Source organism: Mesoplodon mirus (genome assembly GCF_964341445.2).
Source record: "Mesoplodon mirus genome assembly, chromosome: 3".
NCBI lineage: Eukaryota > Metazoa > Chordata > Mammalia > Artiodactyla > Ziphiidae > Mesoplodon > Mesoplodon mirus.
In genome coordinates this window covers 6449917-6462769 of record NC_138978.1, presented here as the reverse complement: position 1 = coordinate 6462769, position 12853 = coordinate 6449917, and the positions used below count along the sequence as shown (strand labels likewise).

The 12853-nt window shown below is 41.1% G+C and overlaps 1 protein-coding gene across 6 annotated transcripts in view; it reads left to right on the top strand.

The window, feature by feature from the left end:
- Nucleotides 1-12853, top strand: part of RERE (arginine-glutamic acid dipeptide repeats) — a 432591-nt gene that overhangs the window by 193048 nt on the left and 226690 nt on the right. For all 6 annotated transcript variants that reach the window (XM_082612291.1, XM_082612295.1, XM_082612298.1 and 3 more), the window contains one exon: nucleotides 11197-11267. In XM_082612291.1, the coding sequence (XP_082468417.1) occupies nucleotides 11197-11267 (71 nt within the window). The remainder of the gene's footprint in view (nucleotides 1-11196; nucleotides 11268-12853) is intronic.

The window sequence follows — 12853 nt, the reverse complement described above, 5'->3', positions numbered from 1 at the left end:
TGCTCCGCCTTCAGATGATACATTTGTCTTCAGGCTAACAGGAAGGCTAAGGGGAGAAAGGGCTCCTCTTTTCAACTGTATCCCATGACCAGAGCCTAGTCATGTGACCAAACCAGCTATGAGGGAGGCTGGCAAATGTCATCTTTTTTCTGAGAGGCCGGACACCTTCTAAACCTCAGCTGTTCTTTTCTTAAGGAAGAAGGCAAGAATGAAATTATGCTCAGCTAGCAGTCTCTGTTACAGGGGGTAAAAAACAAGTACAATTAAAACTACTGAAGACATATAGTTATTTGTTTTCATGTCTGTCTCTAATATTAGATGGTGAACATGTCAAGGGAAGGACAGTATTTTTATTCACTTCAGTATTTCTAGTGCTTAGCTGGTGGTGCCCGTAAGTCTGTGTGTGAATGGTTTATGAGTTTATGATTCTGTTCCTTTAGAATATATTTATCTTCTTTATTTAGCTTTAATGTAATCTTGACAAGATTGGCCTGTTACCGCTTTGGTTGAAATGGAGAGGTCTCGTCCCCCCTCTTCCGGTCAATGTTCTGATTTATTTTGTCTCAGCAGATGTTCAGAACATGATTTTTTTCAAGGTACAAATTACAAAAAGTAAAACTCTCATTAAGTGTTACATTGGCCCAGAACAGCTGCACTCACTTGTTGAAGTGTGTTGAGTAGTTTCATATAGAGCATCCAGAGCTTCTTACGGCCTGAACAATAAATGAAGTCTCTCATCTCATTTCAGGATTCAAGAGGAATTTAGATATTTTAAATCCTACTACCTTGCTCAGATCTTTGCTAATTTTGATTATAAAAGTGACAGGTGGATGGCAGATTAGCAGACAAGATCCCGCCAGCCCTCCCCCCCAATACTTTTTAGCCTGAGAATGATGTATATTGTTAGAAAGCAAAATTATTACATGTAGAATCCTAAGGAGATAGATAATTGCAAATTGTCGTATAGGTGGAACTATTTTTTCCCAGATACCTGTTGAATACTTGTAAAATGATATTTATAATTCACAGTGGGCTAAAGATCTTTCATGAAAATCTGAGGTCTCCACATTTCAGTCACAGGAAAGTGACCTGATGTTTTAAACTCTTCTTAAAATATCTTTAGTCTTTGACTTTATTTTAAAAGAGACACATGACCAAACAATAGTAACTACAACAGGACCCCAAATGAAAATAGTAATGATTTAAGGGAGGAAAGGAAGAGGTATGGGTAGGGTAAAGATAGTTAGGGAACAGGCATCATTTGCCCTTAGGAGTTTCTATACATTAAAGCAGATGATTAAATTTGAGGCCCACTGAAACCGTAATAGGCTTTGGGTAAGCTAGTAGAATTTCCTGGGTTTTGTTAGATTTCAGCTGTACCATTAGGAGTGTTTTATTAATCAGCTGATAACAGAAGAGCACACTCTTCTTTGTCTATAACTTTGTGCAAGGTGTTGTGGAGGTGAGATAAGGCAAGACACAGAAGTAGACAGGATTCTAGTCCCTGATCCTTCATTTTTTTTTTTTTTTTTTTTGCGGTACGCGGGCCTCTCACTGTTGTGGCCTCTCCCGCTGTGGAGCACAGGCTCCGGACGCGCAGGCTCAGCGGCCATGGCTCACGGGCCCAGCCGCTCCGCATGTGGGATCCTCCCGGACCGGGGCACGAACCCATGTCCCCTGCATCAGCAGGCAGACTCCCAACCACTGCGCCACCAGGGAAGCCCTGATCCTTCATTTTATGGGGAGAAATTACACTCATTCAAGTAACATTATTTGTCAGTAACAGGCAGTGAGTGGGCAATACCAACTGAGTTGAACAGACTGTAAGTTGGTGGCGTTGGAGAAGACATGAAGGACCGTGGGAATCTTGATTTGGGTCCTGGAGGTTGGATAGAATTGCAGTAGGACCAAGTAGAGGTAGAGCATCTGTGATAGGGGCAACAGCATGAGAATGGGTCATGACTGGAATGTGGTTATAGGAGAATCAGTAACCAGCTGAGCAGACGTAAACTACCAAGCTGAGAAAAGGACTGAAAAGAATAGCTTGTGGTTTTCCTTTGCTTCTCTTGTTTTTGTGTGAATAGCAGTCTGACAGTCTGTGACCCTGGTGGTTATAGTTTTGGGGCAGCAAATTCTGGATGCTTGTTGTATCTGTGTGGGTCTTGATTTGATAAGTTTCTCTGAAGGTGCTTTTTTTGCACACTTTTTTTCTCCTTTAAGCATCTCTTACACAGCTGTGTGGATGCTTAGGTGAAAGACCAATCACTCAATAAGAAAAATCACTCATGGGATTGTTGTCTGGTAAATAAAACTCAGAAGTAAATTTCTGTTAAACAGAGTATCAAACTCAAAAGTAATTCAGTACGGTATTTATTAATATGTGCTGTGTGCCCTGTTTGTATGTCTAAATCCATATGGTAAGTTTAGCCCACTTTTTTTTTTAAACATTTTTTTGTGTGTGTGATGTGGATCATTTTTAAAGTCTTTATTGAATTTGTTACAGCATTGCTTCTGTTTTATGTTTTTCGATTTTCTGGCACCGAGGCATGTGGGATCTTAGCTCCCTGACCAGGGATCGAACCCACACCCCCTGTATTGGAAGGCAGGGTCTTAACCACTGGACCGCCAGGGAAGTCCCTAGCCTACTTTTAATAAATTTCACTTAATGTTGACATTGTGACTGATTCGAAATGTATAAGAAAACCATCCAATAGTATGCAGAGAGATATATAAGGTAGAAAATTTTAATCTTCAGTTTTGCTAGCTTAAAAAAATCTGAAATAATCGAGCACCTCTCTGTTCAGACTGACAAACTTTCATTTCCCCAGCCTTTAGTTATAATTTAAGTCCTAACTCTTTCTGGCAAGTTGGTAGTAAGTATTTGACTGGGAAGAGATATTAAAAGAATACGTACATACATTAGTCTTACAAGGAAGGCTTATACGATGTAGATGCCTATAAAGTACAAAAATATAATTGGTTTGGGAAATTTTGTAGCTTGATGCTTGAACTGTGGAACAGTTGCTTTTACAAAATTGAGAACTGCAGATTACAATTAACTGTCATTAATTTCGTTGAGTAGAAATATGTTCCATTTACTGTACAATCAGGAGCCAGGCTTGAATGAGTTTAAATAGATGAAATCTAAATTATACTGACAGTCCATTAAACATTAGCAGAAAACCCGTAAAGAAAATGGATTCACTATGATACCAGTTTATAATAAAATCATTTGCCAAATAAGAATTATAGCCAGGCATTGTGAATTCTCCTGTGTATTTCCAGTGAGCACTGCAAATTGGTTGAACCATTTATTATAAAGCCGAGGCCCCTAGTGCATTGTTTTCTGAAAAGGAGCAGGCAGTGTTGCTTGAAATCTGCTCTGCAGGATGTGACACCAGAAGATCAGACTAGCATTTTGTTTGTTTGTCGGCCATGTGGGAAGAGAAGAATCTTCACTGCAGCCTACCTGTCACTGGTTATTTTTTCCTGTGAATACTGGGCATAGTATTCCTGGAAGTGTTTGAACTCTCTCTGGGTTGGTTTCCTGAATGTACATATTTCAGCTACATTTTAGTTGTAATCTTTGTGTTAAAGACATTTCCACTAGCAGTCATCCTCTACTTAATACGGATTTTATAGCCGAATTTATTTTTGATAGGATTCACTGATTGGAATGAATAGAGTTGTTACCTGCCTTCTCAAGCATTAGAAAGGTAGGTACAGTAGGGCAGCAAGAGTGAGAGTGGTCTCGAAATTCCCTTCCCTCGCGTCGCTAATGCCCTGAGACACTTTGCTTCATAGGGCAGATGGCCGGCACTGATTTTGAAAATAGACACCCCCCTTCCTCCCTGCCCCCACCCCGTGCGCCCTTTCCCTTCTCCTAGATTCCTTGTGTTCTCTTATGGCACAGAGCTACTGCGTCTACAGACGCAGTAGAGAGATTCACATCACTTTACTGGAGTTTTGATGTTAAGCTGGCTAGAATCTTTTTCATAGTAGGGATTCAATATGGGTCACAAGGAGGGCTTTTTAAGGAACATTTTCAGAATAAAATGTGGTGATGCGAGTGCTCAAAATGTTCTTTGCTTGAGTAATACAAGTGTCAAACCATAGCTGATATTTAGCATATCGTAAGATTGCTGCTGCTGGCAGGATGATCTTTCTTTTTTCTTGTTTTACAGAGTTTTCAAGTCCATGTAGCATAGGATTGATTTGGGAATGGCGGGGAGGTCTTGCAGCAGTAGTTATTCCAAAACAGTCGCATCATTTCTTTCTTTTTTTTTTTTTTTTGCGGTACGCAGGCCTCTCACTGTTGTTGCCTCTCCCGTTGCGGAGCACAGGCCCCGTACGCGCAGGCCCAGTGGCCATGGCTCAGGGGCCCAGCCGCTCCGTGGCATGTGGGATCTTCCCAGACTGGGGCATGAACCCGTGTCCCCTGCATCGGCAGGCGGACTCTCAACCACTGCGCCACCAGGGGAGCCCAGCATCACTTCTTAATGTTAGCAAGATCATTGTCTTGAATCAGTCTTCAAGCTTTTCTAACTCCTAGAGGAGAAGAGAGAAAAATGGGAAATTTAAACAAATTTTCTTTTAGTTTGTTAGGACCTGTTTCTCTACCCCCTCCCACCAGCCAACTTGATTTTTCTCATAATTTAATTCCCTATTGGCATAATAATTCCCTGTTAGCAATGAGGATAAAGAAAGGTAAGTGTTTGCTAAATGTATATAGTGTTGTTTTTAGACAAAAACCCGTGTAAAATTTGTAGTACTACTTGGGAATCTGTAGACATGAATACATGGAGTTTAATTTTCATGAAGGTCGAAAAGGAAGGAACCAAGGATATATGTCACCTGAGATATTAGAATCTTTAAGAGGATGTTATCAAGCCAATTTTGGTGACACAGTTTTCAGGGTCAAAAGACAGGAAAAGGGTAAGGACTAACAAGATTTCACTTACAGAGGTGCTGTTTTCCCAATTTTTTTTTCCTTTTCCCTTTTAAGTTCTCCACTATTCCCAGACAATGCAAATATCCCTTCCCCACAAAAGAATCTAGCAGAAAACTAAAAGTAGGTCATCCTGCAATTGAGTTATTTCTTTTTTCTTTCTTTTTTTTCTTTTTTTGGCCACACTGCATGGCACGCGGAACTTCCCTGACCAGGGATCGAACCCGTGCCCCCTGCAGTGGAAGCGCAGAGTCTTAACCACTGGATGGACCACCAGGGAAGTCATATTTCTTAAAGAAGTATTTACTAGAAAACCACATCTTTTATGTTGATATTGCTAGAACACAGCCTTCTTGCTAGGATCTTGTGTAACTTCTTTTCTGTTTTAATATTTTCATTCAATTCATTTGTTCCTCGTGTAGTTTTTGAGTGTCTACCGTGCAGAAGGTAGCAGTATATCGTTTAGAGAGGTGAGGCGTGGTGACAGGTGTGGCTTTTGTAGAGAGCAGGAAGCAAGATGCGAGGCTCTGAAAGAGGCCAGGTGGCGCACGGGGCATTGGGATTCGGGTATCGGGCTTTCAGAGTAGTTGCTAGTGTGTGCATGCGTGCTCATGCACACACACCCTTTTGTGTGTTGGAAATTTGGAAGCATCCATATTAACTGGCAAGATGCTTGTGGACTTTATTCTGCAGTGTTAGACCAGCTGCTGTTAGCTGATGGAGTAGTCAGAGTGTCGACGGTGGAGGAATCCTGTGTAAGAGGAAGGGACAGCCGGAGAGCAGAGCGGTCCCGAGGGCCAACCTCCATGGCCACTGCTGTGCCACCCAGCTGGGTCTCTGGGGAATTTGTTTGTGAGAAAGGCTTTGTTCACGCGTGCTCTTCATAAGGAAAGGTTTTCTATTGGAAATTATGTTAGGGTGGCACTGTCATGCTTTGCAGAGGGGCGAGAAGGTATTGGGTTGGCCAGAAAGGAAAAAAGTAAGATGTTATGGAAAATGCGAACAAACTTTTTGGCCAACCCAATATTTCAAAGGTTAATAGGCAGAAATACGTTCACGGAGAAAGAAATTCTTTCCTGGGACAGAGCCCGTGGCTGAGCATCGTCCGCCACTTGCTTGGTTAGTGGGCAGAGTCAGTGTCCACTGTGCTTGTGCAGAGGCTGTCAGGAAGGATGCTGACAGGCTCTTGGTATTTCAGGATGACAAACTGCCTGATGCTTCAGGCTGTGGTTTTGACCCTTGAGAGGACCCTGCTCTTGCTCTATTTACATAAGGCTGCTGATTTGCTGAGGGTTGAAAAAGCAGAGAGGGCTTTCTTTGCCTCCAAAATCTGCCTTTGCGTTTTGGCTGACTTCCTTCTCTAGCATAGCAAATGCTCTGTTGTTTGCAGATGGCACAAGAGATTCTTGGACACAAAGCTATGTTGAGGTTGTGAGAGACAGCCAGAATCGCCCTGTTCAATATCATTGCCCACACTGTGAACACAGGATTTGAGGCCACTTAATCGTGTGATCCGTTACCAGGCAGAGGCTACATGTTAGGAAATAAATCTTAACCTAGACCCATGGTTTCATTTGCAGACACCCTGGTAAAGAAAAAAATTTGTTATCCTGTTTTGTTTGGAATAATTGATATTGATGGTAGTAGCCTCACTCATTTTTTTCTGGCCCATTTCGGGCTTGCTGATTTTAAGATTAAAAATATATGTATTTGCCCTGCAGCAGCCGTTAGCTCAATCTGGTAAATACGCATTTTCATATGGGTAATTTTGAAAATGCGCATTATGCACTTAATGGGTCGCATCGGCTTTGCTCAGTTCTTTCAGAACTGCTAGCTTGCTTTCTTTTTTAAAGGCTCTTTTTCTTTTTTTCAAAAAAAGGTATCTGCAGTACTTGTGTTGGCCATGGGGAATTTTCAGGTTGAGGATCAATATCCAACTGACTGAAACCAATTTTATAGCCAACTTCAGACAATCCATGCTCCCATAAATTGCATGAAAAATTGTTGGCAAATCATTTTGGCTTTAAAAGATTGCTGGGCGTATCCCAAGTGAGTTTTTTTTTTTTAATGATTTTTTTAAAAATTGGGATATAGTTGCTTTATAGTGTTGTATTTGTTTCTGCTGTACAACAAAGTGAATCAGCTGTATGTATACATATGTCCTCTTCCTCTTGGACCTCCCTTTCCCCCCTCCCCCCATCCCCCCCATCCAGGTCACCACAGAGCACCGAGCTGAGCTCCCGGGTTCGGACCAGCTCTCTGTTTGACACATGGTAGCGTATATATGTTAACCCTAATCTCCCCATTTGCCCCCGCCCCCGCGTCCTGTCCACACATCCATCCTCTATGTCTGCGTCTCTATTCCTGCCCTGCAGATAGGTTCACCTGTACCATTTTTCTGGATTCCACATATATGCATTAATATATGTTATTTGTTTTCCTCATTCTGACTTACTCTGTATGACAGACTCTAGGTCCATCCACGTCTCCACAAATGACCCAGTTTTGTTCCTTTTTATATTGACTTAGGTTTTCATCATTCTCTTTCCAGATAAAACACTTTATTTTTGTGCTAACTGTAAACATCTATGTAAAGTTATTTTCTTAAATAGCTGCTTAATTAATAAGACAAGAGGGAAATATTTCTGAGTTATATGGCCTTATTTAACCTTGTTTTGAAAATCATTAAGAGCAATAATAAGTAGATTTTTGTGTGTGTGTGAGACTTAAATTCCAAATTGTTTTTAGGATGTATTGTCTTTTAGTTAGATCCCCCTATTTTTTATGGGAGGGTTAAAAAGAAAAGTTTGACTCTACAATAATTTTTCATGCTTTCATTTTTTAAAATGATTTAGAAAAATCAAATCAAAACAATGTATTTTTCCCTATTCCTATGGCAAGTTTGACATGTGAAAATTTTTAATTCATGTCAAGAATTTTAATAACCTCTGATCTTGGTCATTGTGTGTTTTATGACCATTTGTGTAAAATAAACTCTAAGTGTTGTCACTTAATTTTGACGATAATTTTGAAAATAAGTTCAGTCAGACCTTTTCACATAAAAGTTTCAAAATACTGGGCTTCCCTGGTGGCGCAGTGGTTGAGAGTCCGCCTGCCAATGCAGGGGACGAGGGTTCGTGCCCCCGGTCCGGGAGGATCCCGCGTGCCGCGGAGCGGCTGGGCCCGTGGGCCATGGCCGCTGAGCCTGCGCGTCCGGAGCCTGTGCTCCACAGCGGGAGAGGCCACAGCAGTGAGAGGCCCGCGTACCAAAAAAAAAAAAAAAAAAAAGAAAGTTTCAAAATACTGATAGAGATCACTTGACAGCAGTGACCTGCTTTACATATCACTAGCCTTGTGCATTGGAATCTCATATCTGGATTCATAGCTTTGGGTCAGTTTGGGTTGCCACGATAACTTTTTAAACAGAAAGAGGTGACTTTTTATCTAGTAATAAGGCATTGATAAGTAAACGTGGTAATTCCATATGTTAGGTTTGTGGATCTGCTGTCTTCCACTGCCTTATTCCTCATGGCAGCGTTCCTCAGGCCAGGGCTGCAGGGCAGCCTCCAGTAAGACCACGGAGAAGTGTTTAGGCAAAGGGATATCAGTAGTTGTCCTTGACATCCCAGCATATTCCTTTCCTTTCTTCTCTAACAGATATACGTTCAGGTATATTTAGAGATAATCATTTTCCTGAATGTAAATTTGTAGTTGAGAAATGAAAGAATATAGATTCTCTCTCCTATTCTGGAAAGCTTTTTAATATACAAGTTAATAGCTACTTTATGTTTTTACTTTATGTAAGAGTGTTTATAGTAATACTGGTTCTGCTGATTATGAGAAAAGAATATAAAGCTTTTCTTTGTGTAGAAGGAATAAAGTTATTCATAATCCTCACTATCTAACCATCTGTCATTGATTTCAGTTCTGTCTAGTCTTACCAACCCCCTGTGTCAGACATTAGTCCTTGGGGGGGTGAATGCAGAAAGGAGTAAGTTTGGTTTCTTTAAGCTCAAAATTGATAGTGAGGTACACAGTGCAGACCATCTGACTGCCAAATAACTGACCACACAGGGGATGTAAGTTGTCAACTTTATATAAAGGAGAGGAAATTTTACATCAAGGAGAGGAGATGTTGTTGTTTCTTTACAGAGGAGTCATGAGAATTTACTGCCCCTGGAGGGAACTCATTATCAGGTTGCAGGTGCTTGTAAGAATGAAGGAATAAAGAAGGTTTGGTATGGATGGGGTACGGAGATGGTGTTTCTTTAAGGCGGTGCAGCCTAGGGGAGGGCGAGATGTGATGTGGGATCAGACCATCGAATACAGCAAGTTTTTTTTTTTGTCACGTGAGCTTTAAGAAAGTGGAGATCATTAGTTAGGAAGGGACCTGTTAGTTTTGAAGTCAGTGAATAGCAGTTAGGTATGACAGTGTAACCTTATGAGATACAGAAAATACTTCCTTCTGTAGGAGGTGATAGGAAGAAGAGGGCATATGGGCTGTGATTTGTGTTCAGGTGAGATGAAGAAACAGTGGATATCTAGAGATGTGAAATGCTGGCAGTGGGTACAGCAAGGATTGGAACACAGAAATTAAGAAGCTTGGGTTGTCCCCACACTGTGCAAGTCGGAGCTACAGTTTTTATTTAGGGAATGGGTTTCTTCAGTTTTTACTTGAATAGCAAGTTAGGGCTTAGGTAGAGAACTCTCTACCACAGTGGGAAGCGATCTCTTCTTTGTCCCTTAAGGTGATAAGCGTGTTAAGTGGATGTTGCCTGAATGTTGAACAGAGTTTTTTTCCCCAGCATCCTGGACTTTGGAGCAAGATAGAAAGCTCAGTCAGCAGTTCATTCCTGAGCTGCTGTTTTATATGGATTCAGAGATGGAATTGCTGTTGTTGAGCCTACATCTGAGTAGAGAAATCTGTTGGGAGATTCTGGATGCCTAAGTGATTGGCTTTCAGATTTCTTCTTTTTCTGTAATGACTTTGGGCTACAAGAATCCTGATGTCTTTCAGAAGGTTTCTTGGAAGGAAGTGGCCTTTAGTCTTCTTCGTGTCTTTCTTCCTGTTCTGCCTCCTAGTGGGTCTGCTAGCCCCTGTGGTGGGACCAGAAGTCCCACTGGATCGAGGGCTCCAAACCTCTGCTCCTTTGCTTTTTGCTGGGGAGGGTGGTGTTAACACGTGTGAAATGGAGCGGTAGAGGAACCTGCCTGTGTTCTCCAGCGTCTATAGTTCCTCTAAGACACGTTTGTTGTGAAGGGTCCTGAGGAAGGATAAAAACACGTGGCATTTTAAACGTGGGCATCATGGTCGCTCTCCCTAGAAAATTTGATTGACTGCAGATGCCTTTACTTGTGAGTAAATAACGCATAGGTTTTCCTGTCCTGAGGTTTATGATGATCTTCGGTTGTAGTGTGGAGCGTTTGTACATTCCTTTATAGTCACTGCTTCCCTTAAAATCTTTGCTTCTTTAAAAAAAAAAATGTCTTAACTGGTCATTTTAAAAAATAACCTTTAGACTCCAGCTGTTGAGAGCATCAAAACTAATTACCCAGCCACCGCCATGTCAAATGTAGTTTAAGAAAGGGCTCTTCTTCCCCGAGGAAAATCTAATTTGGTTTACTTCATTCCATCTCTGATCGGCTGCCTTGGTTTTCTTTACTATTAGAAAATATGTTCAGGTTAAAATTTAATAGAAAGTTATCCATAAGATACTAGATTGGTTTTCTTTTTCTTCATGTGTGTGAAAAGGTCGTTGTCATAGCATGTTCAAGCTAGTCTTCTTTACATATTTCACTTATTTCCTCACAAAATATTTATTAAAAATAAAGCAGCACTTGGCAAAGCTGTTTCTCTTTGTGAAGACGGGGAGCATCTATCTGAGTAAGATATTCAAGGTTTTGTCTTGGTCTGTAACCTTGAGCAAGTAATTCCCTTTATCGAGGTTCCTCCATCTGACTATGGATAATCTCATGGGATTCCCACTCCCCCTTGTTCAGGGATGCTGGAAACAATAATTGAGTCTTTATCAAGTTATTTAAATTATCAGAAAGTGGTCAAAAAGAACCCAAGAGCTGTTTTCCTTTAGCTTAAAATTATTTGTCATTTAATATCACCTTTAAAAATTTATTTTCTATAAAAGGCATGTGCTTTGTCATTTATTTATTTATGCAGTGGCTTTATGGGCCCTGTCTTTGATCCATTAAAGGTAAATGCCATTGTTTTAAATTTTCTTTTTCTTTTAAAGACTGTGTGTATATCGAGAGTCGGAGGCCAAACACACCGTATTTCATCTGTAGCATCCAAGACTTCAAACTGGTAAGCATCTTTTCATGTGCTGTTCATTCTACTCCGTACCTTCTCTTTTCCCAGTTCCACTGGCTGTCTCTTTTGATTGCTTCGCTATCCTATTGACTTGTTGACCTCTGAGTGCTGACTGCCTGGTGACTGCAGCACTCAAATAAGGCAGTAATCAGCTTTATAACACTAAGTGTAGACAAATGTTTCTGAAGTTTTTATTCATTTAGTAGCTGTTCTGACAACAATTTCAGAGATTCCCTTGAGCTCCTGTAGTAGTTCATTTTTTCTCAGCCACTGTGAAGAACCTGATGTAAAATAAACTTTGGATTTGATGATGAGTTGGGGTAAAAAAGAGAATATAAATGGGCCAGAGATGATTTTCTGTGGCAATAGTAATTTACTTAGGTATTTTAAGCAAATATGGAGTGTATCTTGAACCTTTTCTGGGTGTCTCCCGTGGTGGAGGTCGGGGAAGGAAGTTTGGCTTGGGGATGATAGAGCTATAGTACTTTCTCATTAAAAACCTTTCACGGGTACCTAAGTGCCAGTATTGCCCGGTATGAAATCTCTTGTTTTTAGACCACTGGTTCTCACACTTGGGGCTTTGGATCCCCTGATACCCGGAGAGATTTTGCAGAGGTCTGTAAATAAGCATTCTCAGTCTCAAATAAATTAAATAAATATACTTCACACGTGTCTGTACAACTGCTTTTCAAATGTATTAATATGCTGCTGTGATTTTTAAAATTAACTTATTCAATGACAGTACATAGTTAAGAATCACTTTATTATGTATTTTCCTCAAGCAATTGTTATGTGAAGTGCTATCGAAGTAGTGTCATTTGGGGAATCTTTTGAAACATTTAGATGTTAAGAAAGGATCCTGGACAGTAAGTTGCCTACATACGAACGAGTTCCGTTCCGAGAGTGGGTTCCTAAGTCCAACAAAGTTAGCCTAACACAATTGGCTATGTACCGCTGCTTTTACGCTTGCTTGCAGACATCCTGGGCTTGAAATAAAGATACTGTACTACTGTACACTGTACTGTACAGTCAAGTACACAAAAGCACAACCACTTGTAGAGGATGCACGCACGTGACAATGTGCGCCAGACACACGCACTAATTTACGTGATCGCACATGCGAATGCACGTTTGCATCTTTGAAAGGTCGCAACTTGAAGGTTCGTATGTAGGGGACTTATTGTACTTGAAGGTTGTGAACCACTGTGTACATTCTTAGGTCTGGAGAAATCCTGATTCTTTAGCTTTGTAGAGATACGTGTCAATATCTGTGAGAGCCATTATTTCCAAAACGCTTTGTAACTTTTGATAATACTTGTGCTCTGACATACATTGTATGTGATATTTCAGCCTAAAGAAAAGTAATGTAGTCTGAACTCTGCATCTCCTTAGTTTTTTTTTTTTTTTTCCTCGTGGTACGCGGGCCTCTCGTTGCTGTGGCCTCTCCCCTTGCGGGGCACAGGCTCCGGACGCGCAGGCTCAGCGACCATGGCTCACGGGCCCAGCCGCTCCGCGGCACGTGGGATCCTCCCAGACCGGGGCACGAACCCGCGTCCCCTGCATCGGCAGGTGGACTCTCA